The sequence below is a fragment of the Carlito syrichta genome, unplaced genomic scaffold, assembly GCF_000164805.1.
Source record: "Carlito syrichta isolate Samal-C Ts95f unplaced genomic scaffold, Tarsius_syrichta-2.0.1 Scaffold314844, whole genome shotgun sequence".
Classification (NCBI taxonomy): Eukaryota; Metazoa; Chordata; class Mammalia; order Primates; family Tarsiidae; genus Carlito; species Carlito syrichta.
Window position 1 is genome coordinate 213847 of NW_007258940.1, and position 19950 is coordinate 233796.

Consider the following 19950-nt stretch of genomic DNA (forward strand, 5'->3'; position numbering starts at 1 on the left):
CACTCACCTCAGCCTCCCAAAGTGCTGGGATTACAGGCTGAGCCACCAAGCCCAGCCATGTTGGCTTTTATAGGCTTGGTCTTTTTCCATCAAATGGGTCCCCTGAGTATCAGTTGTTATACCATGATTTCATAGTATGTATTTCATGTCCATTCTAGGGTACCCACTGAAGAAATAATACAATAAAGTCTTCTATTATGTATTTATTTATTTAAGTCAAGGTCTCTGTCACCCAGGCTGGAGTGCAGTGGCACAGTCATGGCTCACTGCAGCCTCGACCTCCTGGCCTCAGAGCAATCTTTCCATCTCAGCCTCCTGAGTAGCTGAGCCTATGGGTATACACCACCATGCCTGGCTAATTTTTTAATTTTTTGTAGAGACAAGGTCTCGCTGTGTTCCCCAGGCTGGTCTCAAACTTTGGGTCTCAAGCAATCCTTCTGCCTCTGCTGGCATTACAGGAATGAGCTACCACACCTGGCCTCTCCAATTGAAACCCTGTTTCATGCCAAGTGATTTTACACTAAAACATTCATGACTGCTCTGAAAGAAAAATACTAGTATCTTCATTTTATAGACAGAAAGCACTAAGGTTTAGAAATGTTCATTCATTCCCTGAAGGCACACAGAAGTTAGTAGCAGAACCAGGATTTGAAGTGGGTCTGCCCATAAAATCTAGGTGCTCTCTAGCAGCTGTCAGATAACAAAGTTGGACCTGAAAAAGCATGATCAGAAATGACACACTGGTTAACTCCCACACTAGAGAATGTGACTTGAGAGCACATCTTTATGACTTTCTTTGTTAATTATCATTAGGAAAAAAATGACTTTTCTGTTTTCAAGAACTTAAAAAAATTCACTTCCCTGAAATTCACAGAAGAGCTTTAGTTTATTTTTCTCCTTTACAAATAAGCAAAATGAGATCTAAGTTTTTAGAAGTGCATTTATAAAAAAGTTTTTTAGAAGAGTTTAAAATAGCTCCAAAACATTTTATGATATGACCATTTTTAAAAGAATTTTAAATTATTTTTCTTTTCCTTTTGCAGTAAACTTGTCTTTTACCTTTATCTGACCTACACTGAAACCATGAATTATAACTTAATAAATTTTACCGAGAAAAAGCTGATGTTTTTGCATTTATCTTAGGAACAATAGACACTGAATCTAAAAATGATTTTGAAGGTCATGACAACAGTGATAACAGAGAGGCTGTAAATCTCTCTGGGAAAGTCACTGTAACCACAGAGCAAGATAAGGAGTTCGGAGAGTCCCACGATGGGAGCGATGAGGTTACTCTAATGTATACATTGGGATCCAAGGAAGAGAATGCTATGTTTCAAGGCAAGTGAGCACACAGATAATACATGATGTTGGTTGGCTGGTGTAAAAACTGTTTCTAGAAGACAGATTTATCTTCTGTTAATCTAAAGATGATACATCAGTATCTGGTTCTATGTACTCTTCAAAATCCTGTATGCCTTTTGAAAAGCATGTGTCAGGTCATTTTATTCACAATGGGATTTCCATTTTCGCCTGTTATCTTTGAATATAAAGTACAGAAATTTACATGTACATTCTCCAGTCATAATCATGCAGTTTTAGGGTATCGTGAGAGATAATAAACTTATTTTCTGCCACAGATAATAGAGAAGTATTTTTATAACTTAAATAGTCACCCCTTCTAGATTCTAGCTTAACTGTCATACTGAAGTAGAACTTTGCCTTAAAATAGGAACTTTCCTTTTTATCATGTTGCCCTCTAGCCGGGCGTGGTGGTGCACACCTGTAATTCCAGCTACTTGGAAGGTTGAGGCTGAAGGATGGTCTGAGCCCAACAGGTTGAGCATGCCACTGCACTCCACCCTGGGCAACAGAGTAAGACTCGAACTCAAAAAAAAAAGAAAGAAACTATCTTGTTGCCCTCTTTGAAAAGTAGGATTAGGAGGAAATGTTCTTCTGTGTTTACTTTGGACCATATGTGTCATGGCTCTGGGTCATCCTAAAATGTACTCAGAAGGCTTCTATGAGAGGAAAAGTAGTAAATATTTAGTCTTGATGGCCACATATGGTCTCTATTATGTATTTTTTTAAACACTCCTTTTAAAATGTACTAACCATGATTAGCCAGGGATCCACAGAAAAGAAGGTCACACAAGTTTTGGCCCAAAGATCACAATTTACCATCCCCTGACCTTAAGGGAACAGACTTTACTAAAACACCAATGACTCATTGAAAATCTGTCTCTGGCAGAGACATGCTTTTTTGACACATTGCCTAATGAAATAGTTATTAAAGATTCCTGTGAATGGTTATTTCACTAGGAGATTGGTTATTTAAAATCATGGTAAAATCCAACATTATTTGGAGATTCAGTGCTCTCCTTAAGAAAATAGACATTGATATTGTTTTAAAACTGGCATTTTTGAACTTTTTCCTCTAGCAAGCCATAGATTTGTTTTTACATCAGTCTCTAGCTTTATTTGCCAGTGAACCAATGTCCAATTGCACCTTTTCTAGTGGACACAATCCAAAAGCACTGAATGGAGCATTTCCTATTAAAATGATATGTGTTGCAGTATCAGAACACTGAAGTTGGTGGTTTTGGTCTCAAGCATGCCAAACCCATAGAGCAAGAGTAGACGACTCAACTGTGATTGTGGTCATTGCTTTGCAGATAACCTCTTTCTAGAAAAGGCTATGCAGCTTGCCAAGAGGCATGCCAATGCCCTTTTTGACTATGCGGTGACAGGAGATGTGAAGATGCTGCTGGCTGTCCAGCGCCATCTCACTGCTGTACAGGATGAAAATGGGGACAGGTAAGTCAGGACTTCTGCATGATGGGTTACTTTAGGGAAGAGGGAAAAACATTCTATACTGGCTAGAGACAAGAAGTATTTTTCAAATTTACTGGGCCCTCTAACTGGAATACGTTCTCAAGTAAAATGGTGTATCAATAAGGTTGAGTAGCAAAATTTGCTTCTCCTCCCCCTCTGCTTTCACCTGTTGGACTGTAGAGTAGCTGGAGCTCTTAACTAAAAGTACATCTCTTGTGCTCATTTTGGCAGCACATATACTAAAATTATATCTCTCTGGGCAAGAAAACTAAGATATGTAGAGGTAATGGTACTTTTTGAAAAGGCTTGCTTTACTTATTGGAATAATATTTGGAGAATTGTTAAGAGTCCTGCCAAATTCTTGAAGCATTGAATATCCCAACTATACATTTTTTTTGTTTATTTATTATATCAACTATACATTTTAATGATAGCATACTCAAGAAAAAGTCCAATAATGGTAGCAACAACAACAAAAACAAAATGATTAAGAAGCAATTGTCATTCTTTCCCAGTTACTGACTCTGGCAATGGTCACCAGTCTGTCTCTTCTGTACTGCTTCCACTAATGGTCACCAGTCTGTGACTGGTTCAGAATCCTGTGACTGCTCCAACCCATATTGTGTGGGAGTCAAGCATTCTAAACACCATGCCTTCCATTCCTGCTATTACTGAGATTGCATTTGCAAAGCCACTGGCTTCTTTCTAAAATAGTTCTCTTAGTCCTTTCATTGAGACTTCTAAAATGATCTCAAAGGCCTATAAAAATAATAAGAGACAACAGCTTTCACATTCAAGTCAAGTGCCTTATCTGAAACCTTCCTAAAATAGCATGAACACTGAGACAAGTTTTTCTGTGGAAGAGCTCTTGAGTGCTGTATTTTAGTCGGTTTAAAAACGAAATCAAGCACTTTAGGAAAGTGCCAATCTCAGGGTTTCAAGCAGAGACCTTTGTTCTTGTTCCTTGCTGCATAACCAAGGATGTGGTGTAACCACTGGCCTTGTTATACAGTATGAGAGAAACCAATACAACCATCTTTGTATAAGGCCATAAACAGCATAATGTTTTTTCTGAATTAAATGCCTAATTAGCATTCAATAGCATATAATCACAAGAAAAAGCAGTTGGCCAAGACAGGACAGTGGTGTTTCAAGTGACATTTTTAGAGGGCTGCTGAACTGAGAAGTCTAAGAAAGATGAGCACATAAAAGTTAGAGAATGCTGGTGTTTGAAGGGAGGATTGTAGAAAGGGATACAAGGTACATGCATTCCAGTGGGTGTTTGAGGAGAACGCATTGACATACCTAGAGACCCTGGAACACACAGACAGACCAAGTCATGATGAATACTTAGCATCCCCTTCCAGGATCCAAAAACACTCACACAGCTGGCTCTCAGAAGGGAGATATGAGGCTTGGGGAGACCAAAGAGGAGTCCTCCTAAAAATATAGACAAAGGGGCAGTTTTTGGCCATCACAGCTAAGTCCTCTTGTTTTCATTTGGCTTGACATATTTGGCTAATAGTCTGAATCCCATGGCTATTAGTCATCATGGAAAATACAATAAAGAAAAAAAATATAAAACCTTCTGGTATTGGGGAAATTCCCATAAGGGTGTGAAGACTTGAGAGAGAGGGGGAATGTACTTCTGCTATGAAATGCTGAGCTGCACATGGAAATTTTTAGGCAGTTTTTGAAGTATGACCTTTTTCTTGGTATATGTGTATCATGCGTATGTCAGACTTTAGGCCCTTTTCAGAAGTCTTCCTTGAGCATCACATTTCAAGAGTCAATAGTGAAACCCTGAAATCATCCATTTAAAAATACCAAGTAGTCAAATCACAATTTAGTTTTTTAGGCCTTCCTATGCCAATGTTAATCCCAAGTAAAATATACTTGTTATTGCTAAGAAAGAGACTTGAATAAAGTGGCACCTGATACCTTTAAGTCAGAGAAAATCCAATCTGTAGCTCAAATCCTAGATGTAGTGCCATGGTGGGATGCTTTAGTATTTTCTGCACTCGTCACACTGTGGAGCAGTCATCCTCTTAGACGTTTGTCTGCATCTCTATGGAGTAGGATGAGGTGGCTTTGGAGTAAGACAGGCCTGGGCTTGCATCCCAACTGCAGCACTTACTAACTGTGTGACCTTTACTGAGTTACATTATACCTGTAAGTCTCAGTGGTGTCATCTGAAAAGTGGAGATAATATTACCTCCCTCATAGAATTTGTTATGGTAAATGAGATAATGCATGTCAAATGCTTACATAGCCTGATAAATGAAAGCTCTCAACTAGTAATGGCCACTTTTATTGTTATTGTTGAGTTGTTTCAAATTAATTTTAATAGTAAGTTTTCTAATAATTAAAAAAATTATATTCCTGGGCATGATGTTTGGCACCCACCAATATTTCCAGCCTCATAGCATAAACCCATAGGTTTCTTCTATCTTTCTTATTTTCGTGTCTATACTGTGTGCTAGGGCTGTAAGGCTGACTCAAACAGAACCTGCCCCTGAGAAGATTACAGGCCAGAAAAGGAAAAAGATGTACAGTATAGAAATTCACAGTTGCATATCCAAGCAGTAAATTTGAGAGGGTTGACTTGCTCCACCCAGGAAGTTGGGAAAGTGTTTTCTGAGGATATAAGGTTTGAACTGCACTATAAAGGATGGAGTAGGCATTGCCCAGGCAGAGATAAGAAACAAAACCATTCCAGGAAGAGGGAGAGGGAATATTTACCAGGGTGCAGGGGTGATGGGGAATACAATCACTTAGTTTCTTCAGAAGTTTGCTGTAAGAATTTTCTTCCTGCTGGACTCAGTAGCTCAGCCTGTAATCCCAGCAATTTAGGAGGTTGAGGCAAGTGAATTGCCTGAGCCCACGGGTTCGAGACCAGCCTGGGTAACTTGGCGAGACCTCATCCCTACAATAAAATAAAAAATAGCCAGGCATGGTAGCATGCACTTGTAGTTCCAGTTACTTGGAAGGCTGAGGCGGATGGATGACTGTGAACATGCATGCCACTGCACTCCAGCCTGAGCGAAGGAGTATGACTCCAACTCAAAAAAAAAAAAAAAAAAAAGAATTTTCTTCCAATTTAAAAGTATTCTCCACTCTTAGATCTAGGAAGATCTTTAAAAGTCACTACACTATATTTTGGAGGAGAGAGGCAGGGCTAGGTGAGGTATCTGAATTTTTCTGAACAATTCCTAGTACCAAACATTCATTTTACATATGTAATCTGTATGTAAGAGAAACTCAAGGAAAAGGTTGAGGAAAAAACACTGGAAGCCATAGTACATGAGGTAGAATTGGGATTAAGCTTCTGACCTGGAAGCCTGGATGCATTTCCACTTCAAAGATTGGGACGAATGCACCCAGAGGCCAGACAGGGACCGTAAATAAGGGTGGCAGCCTTGAGTAGGCAGTTGGGAAGGGCAGATCCTCGGAGAGAGCATTCCACCTCAGGTTCAAGACACTTTATAGATTCAAAACATTTAGAGCCAAATAAGACTAGGTGTGAGAAGCCAGATTCAATCTGCAAGTCAAAATATATCTTGGGAATCTTTTCTTGCTTATTAATATTTTAGTTAATTATTGCCACTATATTTTCATTCCAGTGTCTTACACTTAGCAATCATCCACCTTCATGCTCAGCTTGTGAGGGATCTGCTAAAAGTCACATCGGGTTTGATTTCTGATGACATTATCAACATGAGAAATGATCTGTACCAGGTAAGCAGAAATCTCAAGAAGACAACTGAAGAAAATCCAGTTTGTTTTTATTTTTTTGTACATGTGGATGCATGCTATTTTTAGTAATGTTAACAGTAGCAAAAACAAAACCTCTTGGTAAGTAATATCCTAAAAGCTCCCATTAGTTGAGAATGTTATTTCATGAATGAGGATCCTTTGATCTGTGGGTACAATAGCAATCACCCCACAATGAAATTCAGCATCCTCCTGGAGGAATGCAGACTTTAAACTTTCAAAATCAAAGAATTGAAGCATTTAAGAGGGAGAACTTAGAGTAAAAATATCACATCTGTCAGAATAAAGTTGAAAAAGTTATGTTTGAAAAGCTAATAATTTCAAAGAATTTTGAAGTCAACTGAAATATACTTTGCAATATCCAGATTAAATGTACATATATCAAATTAAAGGATGCTGAATTCAGAACACAGTAAGGTAAAAAGATTGCTTGAAGAGGAAAAAGTCTCTTTCAAAAAAAGAAACCTATTTGAGATCAGCCTAGGCAACTTGGCAAGACCTCATCTCTACAATAAATCAAAAAATTATTGTGGTGGCGTGCTGGTGCATGACTGAGGTGGAAGGATCGCCTGAGCCCAGCAGGTCAAGGCTGCAATGGCCGTGAGCATGCTGCAGTGGCCGTGAGCATGTCACTGCACTACAGCCTGGGCAATAGAGTGAGATTCCATATCAAAAAACAAAAACAAACAAACCAGAAGGATAGCTCAAAGTAAGGAAAACTGTGAACAGCAGAGTTTTGCCCAAATCAGACTTAAATAGGAATCAAAAAAAAAACTTGAGAAATTATTTTACAGAGCGCTTCCAACATTGCAAAGAAGCTCACTGAAGGCTCAGTAAGGCCCCTGATGGGCATGTGCAGATTTCAGGGTGAGGTGAGGGCAATGGAAGCTGCTGGAGCAGAAGCAAAGCCTGGATGCCGGTGTCAGGAGCCCAGAGACCTCAGTCAGCCTTTCTGCCTGATGCAGTACCCTGGCACAAGGTCAAGATGGGGTTTGGCAGTCCTTCTTCCCACCTTCTTCTTCTCCTGCCTTTGCCCCCTTCTTAACCTTCATCTTGCTCTTTCCCTTCACTTGACCCACAGCACCTTCTTAGTCCTAGTGCCCAGTCCCCTCTTTCAGATTATCGCTCACTCCAAAAGTAGAGCCAAAATTGTGTGTAATTATTTCCTTAATAAAGATACCTATTCCAGTTCTCAGTTTTTAAAGCAGGTAATTTGTGAGTCACTTTTATTTTCTCACTTTAAAGGAAATGTTTTAATTATTTTAAAGGAAATACATTTTTAATTTCCTTTCATAATAAAAATCAACTTTCTTTCACTTTTAATTAAGTTATTTATTTCCTTATTTTTATTTCCACATTTTAAAATGGGCTTTAAAGTGTATTTAAAGGTTGGGCGCAGTAGCTCAAGCCTGTAATCCCAGCACTTTGGGAGGCCAAGGGGAGGGGATTACCTGAATTAGCCTTCCAAGTAGCTGGAACTACAGGTGCGTACTACCACACCTGGCTTATTTTTTATTTATTGTAGAGATGAGGTCTTGCCAAGTTGCCTGGGCTGGTCTCAAACTTGCTGTTCTTGAACCTGCAGGTTCAGGCAATCCACTTGCCTCAGCCTCACAAAGTGCTGGGATTACAGCACTGAGCCACCAAGCCCAGCTTGGTCTTCCTCTTAAAGACTGCTTAACTCCATTGCCTATAGGTCAGATTCAAGGTGTCACTTTTTTTTCTTTTATAAATAGGATCTGCAAAGGACACAGTACAACAAGAGTAGTGGCTATGGGTTTTTCTGTGCTAAACTCCTCACTGTATCATTTGGTTATATGTATTGAGACTCTCCAGTGTGCTAGAGACATAAACCCGAAACCATCACCATTGAAACTTCTGTCCATTCTTATTTGGGGACTCTCAGAAGAATACAGGTCCACCTTCCCCACCTCACCACCACTCTCATTAACAATCATGGATTCTGTTCCCTGTATACCTTCCCGGTCTCAAACACGCATCCTGTGGCAACTCTGATTTGAGAACTAGAAACTACTGAGATTTGAACTCTTTATTATCTGTTGTAAAGATTCTCTGTTAACTGTTCTTGATGGAAAAATGATACAGTTCTCTAAGTCATTTGAATAATTTAGCAATTACCTTAAATATTCTCCCCAAATATCTTTCATGAATCTTAGTCTATTTCTGTGACCATCTCTCATGATCAAATCCCTCTCTCCACCCACCCTCTAGAAACACACTCAAAATAGTCCAAATGCACAGTTAGGATCTTTCTGAAAATATTCTCTTAAATCCTCTGTTCCACTCTCCCAAACTCCTTCTCCCAACATAGACAACCACTTAGTGTGTTTGATATGTACTGTTTTATTTGTATATGTTTCCATAAAACATTATTGGCGATTTTGTGCATGTATTTTTCTTTTGTTTTGATAATAAATATGATATATATTCCTAGTTTTTTAAATGGTACAAAAGGATATATATTGGAAAGTTAAAGTTGCCCTCTCTGGCAATGCACAAGTCCCCTAGCTCAAATGTAACTATTGTTTTATGTAACTATTGTTTTGTAGGTATTTTTCCAGTTATTGACTACATAAAGACATACACTTGAAATACATAAACATTTTAATATACTCTTACATATAATCCACATTATATATACTTCTCCTGCCTTGCATTAACCTTTTTTAAATTTTAAATTTGATATTATTACACAGGGGGCAACTTCAAAAAACCCAGAAATTATTTATTAAAAATTGTGTATTTATTGTTACATGTTTAAACTTCAGTCACTTTCAAAGTACTCTTCATCTGATGCAATACACCTACCAAGATGCTTTTTCCACAGGTAAAAACAGTTTTTATGTCTTTGGTTTAGTTATTTTTTTAGAGGAAGGCTCTTGGCAACAACATTTAAAGTTTTGAGGGCATCATTTCATTTCAAACCAGGGTGATTGTTCTGGAAAATGAAAGAAATAAGGAAGAGTAATAATTTGGCCTAAAAACAAAAATCTGTCTTGTTTCTACTATATAAAATAATCACTACAATTAAGATTTTGACAAACTGCTCATCATTAATCCTGCCATTCTCCTGTACTGTGTGGTCTCCAACATAAGCTGGGTATTGGTAACTCACCTGCTGCTGCTGTTGCAGCCAATAACTGCTCAGTGAAAGGGAAAGTTTAAGCAAATTGTCATAAGACAGGCTGGATCTCATAGTTAGGCTCCTGTGAAATAGACTGATTTGTGTACATCTTTTTTTTTTTTTTTTTTAAGTTGGGGTCTCACTCTGTTGCCCAGGCTGGAGTGCATTGGTACAATCATGGCTCACCATAGCCTTGACCTCCTCCTGGACTCAGACTGATCCTTCTACCTCAGCCTCCTGAGTAGCTGAAACTATGGGCATGTGCCACCGTGCCTGGCTAATTTTTTTATTTTTTGTGGAGACAAGGTCTCACTATGTTCTCCAGGCTGATCTCACACTTCTGGCCTCGAGCAATCCTTCTGTCTCCATTTCCCAAAGTGCTGGGATTACAGACGTGAGGTACTGCACCCAGATGTATAAAAATATATTTCTGGCTGGGCACAGTGGCTCAGCCTGTAGTCTCAGTACTATGGGAGGCTGAGGCGAGAGGATTGCCTGAGCCTGGGTGTTCAAGATCAGCCTAGGCAACTTGGTGAGACCTTGTCTCTAAATCACAAAAACCAGCCAGTTGTGGTGGCATGCATCTGTAGTTCCAGCTACTTGGAAAGCTGAGGCGGAAGGATCACCTAGACCCAGCAGGTCGAGGTTGTGGTGGCCATGAGCATGCCATTGCAATCCAGCCTGGGCAAGAATGAGACTTCAACTCAAAAAAAAAAAAAAAAAAAATATATATATATATATATATATATAAACTGTTCTCTGTCGGTGACCTAAGTTTTCTGACATACCTTTGTGATTGTGTTTGGCTTAGTCATTTTGAAAACACACAGTTTTCAAAACATCTTATTTGCATTTGCTGAAATACTAGTTTGTGAGCAGGATAGTCAAATGGACTATTAAGTACTTACTGGGTATCAGAAGTTCAGCTTTCTTGTTAATCTGACCCCTCTTAGTGAAATAGTTGTATTACCCTGGTTATTTGATTTGGAATTCTACAGCACCTTTCATGGAATGGAAGGTGGGAGAATTATACTGATTGGTCTCAGGAGTCAGTTTGTGGAACAGTATTTTTAAATTTAGTAATATCTTTTCCATGTCAATATGGAATCAAGGCACCTTTGTTAATTGTTTCTATTAAATAGTTTATTTAAACTTCAGTGAAACCATAGCTTTGATTTGATTTGTTAACATATAGAATTATCAATTGAAGATAATTCCTACTACAAATTTAAGAAAACTAAATTTACTCTTAGATGATTTAAATGAAAGAATTGTAAATGTAAAAATAATCCACCACAGAAAAGTGAAAAGTATGTGAAGTTATGGATTTGTCAATTAGGCTGATTTAATCATTTCACATTGTAAACATATCTGAAAACATTACATTGTACCCAATAAATAAATACAATTATTATTTGTCAATCAAAAATAAAATAAAATCCTAATTTTGGAATGGCTATGTTAGTCCAGCATACATGCTTTTTTTCTTTCTCTATTTTTGACTTTAATTTGAAATTATTTCCTCCCTTTTTAAATTTTTTTTTTTTTTTTTTTGAGTCAGAATCTCACTCTGTGAGCTGTGGCATGCTTGTGGCCTCCGCAGCCTCTACCTCCTGGGCTCAGGTGATCCTTCCACCTCAGCCTTCCAAGTAGCTGGAACTACAGGTGCACACTACCACACCTGGCTTATTTTTTTATTTATTGTGGAGATGAGGTCTTGCCATGTTGCCCAGGCTGGTCTTGAACCTCTGGGCTCAGGCAATCCTCTCACCTCCACCTCCCAAGGTGCTGGGATTACCGGTATGAGCCACCGCTCCTGGCTAGCTTTATTATCATATGGTATGGAACAAGAGTAACTCGCATGCAAAGAGAGGAGTTAATCTGGGAATGAAAAATGGCCCTGCAGTGTGGCCCTGCCTATTTCAGTGACAGCTACCAAGCCATTGGTTATAAATGTTCACCACTGACCAGTGAATCTCCTGCCCCTTCTTCACCTCCCAGACGCCCTTGCACTTGGCAGTGATCACTAAGCAGGAAGATGTGGTGGAGGACTTGCTGAGGGCTGGTGCCGACCTGAGCCTTCTGGACCGCTTGGGTAACTCTGTTTTGCACCTAGCTGCCAAAGAAGGACATGATAAAATTCTCAGTATCCTACTGAAGCACAAAATGGCAGCACTACTTATTGACCAACCCAATGGGGAAGGTAAGAGACAATCACACGTTACTGGTATAACCTTCTCTATCCACTTTCTAAATAACTACTAGATATTTTATAAAGTTGCACCCAAATTTATTTGTTTTGCACTCAAAAGTGCTTTCACTCGTCACCATCTCATGTGGGTATTTCTGTCGCTTACTGTAGCTAATTCCTTTAAAGATGATTTGGAATAGTCATCCAGTAGAAGGAAAAAGCAGAGGCCTGAGCAAACACTGGTCTTGAAGTATATAAAGCATCATTTATTCAGAGATTGTTTATTCAGCCTCAGTGTCTCCTGAGAACATAATAGGAGACTGCGGGCTTTAAATGCAGAACAGTGGACTCATAGTGCCTTTAAAGAATATCCCGAGTAGATTACTAGATGTCCTTCAAGTGCTAAAACCTGATGGCATTCCTCCCAGTGGTCCAGTTTTCACTATTTCTTTTAGCTTCACTGAGGGTCATCTTGTGAGCTCACCCCATGACTGTCCCTGTGCTTCACACAGGTCTGAATGCCATTCATCTAGCCATGATGAGCAACAGCCTGCCATGTCTGCTGCTGCTGTTAGCCGCCGGGGTGGACGTCAACGCTCAGGAGCAGAAGTCTGGACGCACAGCGCTGCACCTGGCTGTGGAGCACGACAACATCTCCTTGGCGGGCTGCCTGCTCCTGGAGGTGAAGGACATACTTGCATTGAATTCTCAAGGGATATCTAGGGAAACCTTTTCAAAGAATGACATCAGTCATCAGTCAGCAACTCTTCTCCCAGCAGTCAACCCTATTTATTTTAAACACTAATGCAAGTCTTCAAAATAGCACCCTTGGGCATTCCCTCCACCGCTGGCATCTCTAATTGGGGTTTCTTCAATGGAGGTGGGGACAAAAAGACTAGAGAACCTTCCACTAATCCTTTCCTGTATGGGCTGGATTTTAGGGTGATGCCCGTGTGGACAGTATCACCTATGATGGAACTACACCTCTGCATATAGCAGCTGGGAGAGGGTCCACCAGGCTGGCAGCTCTTCTCAAAGCAGCAGGTAAGGTGGTCTGGTGTTCACTGATAAAAAATGTTATCAGGAATGCAAAACCAGCTTCAGTAGAGCAGCCATGTCACCTTTTTAAACCACACACCTACTATTGAGAAGCATGGGTAAATAAAAATTCTACAGTAGGCCAGGCTCGGTGGCTCAGCCTGTCATCCCAGCACTTTGGGAGGCTGAGGCAAGTGGATTGCCTGAGCCCATGGGTTTGAGACCCACCCAGGCAACTTGGCAAGACCTCATCTCTATAATAAATCAAAAATTGGCCGGGTGTGGTAGCTTGTGCCTGTAGTTCTGGCTACTTGGAAGGCTGAGGCAGAAAAATTGCCGGAGCCCAGCAGGTCGAGGCTGCAGTGGCCGGGAGCATACCACTGCACTCCAGTGTGGGCGACAGAGTGAGAGTCCAACTCAAAAATAAACAAAACAAAAAATTCTACAGCAGATCACATTTTATCAGCCGTAGATGCACTGTTTGACCTAGTAATCCTGGTTTTAACCCTGTTTAATCTATTTGTTTTGAGTTTGGTTGTTTAGGCTGACTCCCGTGACAAAGGATCTTATTAAAATAGAGTTTAGGTCAGGCTGGGTGGCTCAGTTTGTAATCCCAGCACTTTGGGAGACTGAGGCGAGTAGATTGCTTGAGCCCACAGGTTCAAGACCAGCCCAGGCAACTTGGTGAGACCTCATCTCTATAATAAATCAAAAATTAGCCAGGCATGGTAGCATGCACCTGTAGTTCCAGCTATTTGCAAGGCTGAGGTGGAAGGATCACCAGAGCCCAGCAGGTCGATACTGGAGTGACTGTGAGTGTGCCACTGCACTCCAGCCTGGGCGACAGAGTGAGACTCCAACTCAAAAAAATAAAAATAAAAATAAAAAATAAAGTAGAGTTTAATTCCTTATAGAATTCTGAAGGGTACCAGTCTCAGATCATGTCAGAAGTCCCCAGAAGAAAAAGATTATTGACATAAGAAATAATTTAAAGACTTAAGAAAGAAATTTTGTGTGTGTGTGTGTGTGTGTGTGTGTGGTTTAGAAAGTCTATTTTTATGTTTTACTTGTGTTATATTATACATGCTTAATTATTTAAATTATGTTAATTTTATTATAAAGATGTGGGGTACAATTCAGGGTTAGGTATACAAACGGTGATGGTGCAGGTACCCTTGTTGATGAGGTGTGCCCCTCCCTCCCCTAGCAGTTTTCCTCAAATGCCAATCCTACCCCCGTCCCCTGATAGTTTCCCACTACTACCAGTTCCTTTCTTATAGTATTATAATTGTTCAAGGTCTGCTTATGAGTGAGAACATATGGTACTCTGTTCTTTGTTTCTAAGATAGATCACTGAGTATGATTGACTCCAAATTCATCCAAGTTGCTGCAAAGTGCATATGTTTGTCTTTCTTTATGGCTACATAATTTTCCAATGTGTTCATGTACCACTTTTTTTTTTTAATCCAGTCCAGCTTTGACTGGCAACATAGTTGGTTCCATGTTTTTGCTATTGTGACTAGAGCTGCAACAAACTTTTTTGTAGAATGATTTGAGTTTCTCCGGGTATATTCCCAATAGGGGAATTGCTGGGTCACATGGAAGGTCAATTTCTAGTTCTTTCAAAATTGCCACACGAAAGATAATTCTCTTAAAAATTGAAATAACAGGAAAAAAGCAATGGGCCATGTATTGAATACTATTATGCACAAGGCACTAAAAATTGCTAAAGTTTATTGACCTCACTGCATAGCAGACACTGTGCTAGGCACTTTATGCGCACTGTCTCATTTAATCCCCAATAAGCCTTTGAGATAGATACTATTATTGTTATTTCCATCTTAGAGTCAAACAAACAGACTAAAGAGACTACCTGGCCCCATTCTAGGTCCCATTAAGTGGCAGAGCTATGAATCACACCATGGTAGTGTGAACTTCCAGACTTTACTCTGTCTGCTTTGTTTCTCTCTCCTACTTTGCTCGTGGGCTTGCAGGTGAGATTCCATTGAATTATCTGGTCTATACTGGGAAGTATAGAAAATTATCCTTTCTCATCTTTGACTCTCCAGTACCTTGCATGTTTAGAACCTCAAAAATGTTTAATGAAATTGATATCTCAGTCCTGCCCTGGCCTACCTGATTTACTTTAGAGATGGTTTTTTTTTTTTTAATCTAGCAGGTATATAGTTTATAAATAGAGCAAGTTAAAGTATTATCTTAAAGATATAGGAACTTTTAGGGGGAGGTCATACTTTTCTGACAAGTTAAATCATATCCCAAATAAACAGCAGCCTTTTCTCCTTTGTCAAATTGAGGTTTTTCTTGAACAAGAGATTCTAACTGCAGTGTGTATGAATAGTTTTGGAAATCACTGATTATAATTAAGAAATATCTTTAGACAAGAAGCTATAACCCTTTTAAAAATTCTTTCTCTTGAATTCTCAGAATCCCATGAAAGGAGTAGAAAGTAACAGTTTCTCTGTTATATAAATGAAGAAACTCAGATGAAAAGCCTAGTCCTGAGCTCAGAGTCATGAAAAGGGCCACCTAAGCAACAGATATGGCTTAGTCCCTCCAAACCTTCAGTCCTGCAAATTGTTCATTGTAATTTCTCCATAGTTTTCATTTACTGCTTCATAGATCAGACCGTGAGTGGGAGAGTGAAATCAAGGAATAGTATGAAGATCCTTCTTTGGTTCTCATTAAGCACTCTCCTCTAACTGAAGGCTGGTCCAAATCTAATGTTCTTTCAGCAGGATGAAAACAAGTTCCTTCCCCCAAAAGGGTGTCATTAGACATCAAGCCAAGCATTCTCATCAAAATAGTCTGTAAGCTTTTGAGAAGTAACTATTGCTCATATCTTTGAATTACTTTTGGTAGTTTTTGTTTGTTTGTTTTGCTAGAAGCTAAGGAACAGACTGGATCTCCCAAAGTTATTTAGTAACTACACATCCTAGCAGAAGGTTTTTGTTTTTATTTAAGGATCAGGACCACAGCATTGTTGTACCAGGAATAAAACTGACCATGCTATCACTAGACATCAAGCATCTTTGCTCTTTTGAGTCAGCAAGAAAAGGGGCTGAAAAATATACATTGGCAGGCATAAATTTGAACATTTAGGACCTTAGTCGTGAGGATGCACCCGAGTCTCTGTAATCTGCTGTCTCTTAGTCCTCAGATTAAAGAAAGATGCATAAAGTCGGAGTATTCAAAGTCTTTAATTTTCAATAGTATTCTTGACTATATAGGCTATCGTAAGACACTTTTACAGTCAAAGAAAATTAAAAATTTAAAAGAGGTTCTCTGGCTATTTCTGTAGAAACATGTTTTTTGCATTAAAAATTATCCAGGTGATTGCCTTTAGCAGCTACTGTGCTTTGCCCTTGGAAATCTGACCCCTGCAGGCAGTTAGAAGTTGTCGATGAGACCTGGGTTTACCTATTGCTGTGTAACCTAACTTCATAGGAGCAGATCCCCTAGTAGAGAACTTTGAGCCTCTCTATGACCTGGATGACTCTTGGGAAAATGCTGGAGAGGATGAAGGAGTCGTGCCTGGCACCACACCTCTAGACATGGCTGTCAACTGGCAGGTGAGTGCTGTATAGTCTGTCTGACAGCTATTCCTGGGGAATCCAGAGGTTCAGGAAGGTCAGAGCAGATGGTCTTCCTGATGCTTTAATCCCGAAAGAACATGCCTTTTATTTTTAAGAAAGTCTGCTTGTTAAGAGCTGTATTTATCTTGAAAAACCTTATCCATGTAAGATCTAGGTCAGCTGAGTTCTAAGTGCCAAAGTGGATGCCTAATCAGATCAGAGTTGAGATGTGAGATATGAAGGTTAAAAAAAACACAAAATTCTCATAAAAGCTACCTATTCTGAACTCACACCAGAATTGTTACCATCTTGACTTCTGAAGCTAGGGTAAATGTTATTGTTTGCTTAGAATTTAAGTTCTTTCTGAACATAAAATAAAACTACAAATTTTTCTGAGAATTTCGATAAAGATAAATAGATTAACTAGATGTAAAGCCTTCCTTAAAATCCCACTGAACTGAGATCTGAGGGTGAAAAGCAGTTACTAGGTCTTTTCAGTCCAGGGAGAATAGCCAAAGGGAGGAGGTGGGCAACACACAGGGCCTCCAACACAGCAAAATCAAGTCTATTAGAGGCAAGAGTTGCTCTCTTTTAAAGCTGCTCATCTGCCTCCTTGAAGCCTGTTGAGATGAGCTGAGTGACCTGGCAGAGACTCCCTTTATGATAGTGCCTTATTCCCCAGAAGGCCTCACCACAGAACACAGAAGGATAGCCCACTCCAGTGACCCCCATGTTGTCCTTACCCAGGTCAGCCAGCAACAAAGTGACTGGAGAATATCAGCAAGGCCTTCATGACTATGGAATTTTTTTTCTTTTAACCAAAGACATTTCTAGACCCTCAGTTAAAATGTAAATGGTGCCAGAATGTTCACACCAAGCCCTGTGAACATATATACAGCTCAGTTTGAACAAGCTGAGATGTATGTTAAATTAAATTAAAATTCATTCTCAGAAGCCTTATCAAGGAGGAGGGAACACAGCCTCACAGCTCTGAGTGAGCTCTAGCCTTAGGTTTCTGAGCAGGAGATAGCTAACTTGGTGTCTGGACTGCCTTGTCCCTCAGAAAGTTTTTGGCTCTGACTCTCTGTTTGGTTTGTTTGGTTGCTCTAACCCAGCTCAGAGAGATTCTGCAGAGCACAACTTCCCAGCACCAGAGACCCACAGCTGTTCTTCCCCCAAAGGGCACCATATTCCTGAGGGATGGTCCTGACCCCTCCTGCCATTCCTCCAACTTTAGGGCTCCAGGCCTTCCTAAGGAGAACATACTGAGTTCTTATTAAGAAGAGACTGCCTTCCCTAGCGGTCTTTTGATGTATAATGTTTTCCCATGTTTTTGTTCCTGACAGGTATTTGACATATTAAATGGGAAACCATATGAGCCAGAGTTTATATCTGATGATTCACTAGCACAAGGTGGGTTGTGGTAGAACCAATTCTCTTAACCATTATTATCTCCATGCTACATTTAAAGGGGGAGAGGGAAAACCACCATTGTCCAGGGTCTGCTGTGAAAGGCACAGTTCTTTTTTCATAATCAGAAGACCCTGGAGGTATGTGAGAGAGAATGTGTAGTTTTCATCTACTGTAAATACATACTGGTGTCACTCAGCTGAGTTGCTGCTATCTTTCAAGTTAGTAGCTTGGTTGCTTCCACTGTGAGTTGGAGGGCAAGCATGATGGCAGTGACTCTCCCTCCAGAGTGTCTCTGGTAGACTAGGACAAGCATCTTCCTTCTTCATTTTTTGCAGGAGACATGAAACAGCTGACTGAAGATGCAAAGTTGCAGCTCTATAAGTTGCTAGAAATTCCTGATCCAGACAAAAACTGGGCTACCCTGGCACAGAAATTGGGTCTGGGGATACTTAATAATGCCTTCCGACTGAGTCCTGCTCCTTCTAAGACGCTTATGGACAACTATGAGGTAACACATCCCCTTTCACATTTAGAAACTTTCATTTGACTTCAGTCTGTCAACATCCCTGGCCAGGGCATAGTCTCCTTGCCTATTTCTAACTCTGAGAGAAAAAAAGTCATCACCCAAGGCCTGGGAGGGTACCCCATGCCAAGGTGGAAGCTCATCTTTTGGATTATGCCATGTTCAGATACCTTGAAATTTTCCCTGTTTTCAAATAACTGGAGACTTCCTGTAAAAATGCTACTCAGGGGATCAGAATTTCACAGAACTTTGGTCCCCCTGAGCAAACATGATAGACTGCAATCACAACAAGCATAGCTTCCTGTCCCCAACAACTACCCTTGATTGCAAGCTAGGGCACTGAATCAGCATTCTGTGAGGTGACTCCTGATGGAGCCTTTACCTAGTGATGCTTTCATTTCCAAAAATAAAAGATAAAAAAGCAAGGAATGAAGTTATTTTCTGTTGAAAATTTCACTGTTAGCTATTGCTTCTCCATGGGTTTCAGAGCTTCAGCTTACACAAGAAGTCTGTGTAGACTTCACTCCAGGCAGTACTACTGCCTCAGCTCTTGCTGGAGGTGGGTGGGGAGAGTGGGAGGTGGAAGGGCAGGGGGTGCGTGCACACTTGCTCTCTCTCTCTCTACCCCGCCAGCCCTCCCTTTACCCCTTCCCTCCCTCCCTCCCTCCCTTTCCTGTTTCTTTCTGCTTACTATAAACCACTTCTCTGTGATTTTCAGGTTAGTTTTTAAGCTGAAACAGGAAACTTGACTCAAAGACTATGTGTTTCTGAGCCATTCTTCTCTGCCCTTAGTACCACCTGGCTGTCTCTGAGTGGAGGAGGCAGCATGGGAGAAGGAAGTGGTAGGGGTGGGAAGGGACAGTGCTCGCAGCCTGCCCAGGAACTGGAGCACAAGATCATACTCCCTTTTGTTTTTCTGTCACAGGTCTCTGGGGGGACAGTCAAAGAGCTGGTGGAGGCCCTGAGACAGATGGGCTACACTGAAGCCATTGAAGTGATCCAGGCAGCCTCCAGCCCAGTGAAGACCACCTCGCAGGCCCACTCGCTGCCTCTCTCACCTGCCTCCACAAGGCAGAAAATAGGTAAAGAAAAAAGGCAGAAAAAACCTATTCCCCCAGTCTGGTATCTTCGGCTCTCTTGGGATATGGCATGGCAGCTTCCTTTCTCTCACCATCTTCTGAATATGTTCTGCTGTGTGCCCGGCTGCCCCCTGGGCTCACCTGACACTACCATTCAGATGGTGGGGCCGTTCCCTTGGCAAACCACACTGACATACGAGCTACTTGATAAATACCAAATAATACAAGAAATACTAAAAATATGATGTGGGTGGTTAAGATAAATATTATTTCTCTTATTTCTTAAATTCACCTGTGCCCACGTTGGCGGCCTTCCATCCAGGCTTAGTGGGTCAAATGTCTGTGCCCAGCTGAGGAGCTAC

At 40.4% G+C, this 19950-nt stretch overlaps 1 protein-coding gene across 2 annotated transcripts in view; it reads left to right on the forward strand.

Annotated features, from left to right (window-relative positions):
- NFKB1 (nuclear factor kappa B subunit 1) overlaps positions 1 to 19950 on the forward strand; it is a 122360-nt gene that overhangs the window by 98537 nt on the left and 3873 nt on the right. For both annotated transcript variants that reach the window (XM_008072081.2, XM_008072082.1), the window contains 10 exons: positions 1144 to 1338; positions 2673 to 2814; positions 6456 to 6570; positions 11753 to 11954; positions 12455 to 12624; positions 12884 to 12986; positions 16446 to 16570; positions 17920 to 17986; positions 18322 to 18494; positions 19435 to 19591. In XM_008072081.2, the coding sequence (XP_008070272.2) occupies positions 1144 to 1338; positions 2673 to 2814; positions 6456 to 6570; positions 11753 to 11954; positions 12455 to 12624; positions 12884 to 12986; positions 16446 to 16570; positions 17920 to 17986; positions 18322 to 18494; positions 19435 to 19591 (1449 nt within the window). The remainder of the gene's footprint in view (positions 1 to 1143; positions 1339 to 2672; positions 2815 to 6455; positions 6571 to 11752; positions 11955 to 12454; positions 12625 to 12883; positions 12987 to 16445; positions 16571 to 17919; positions 17987 to 18321; positions 18495 to 19434; positions 19592 to 19950) is intronic.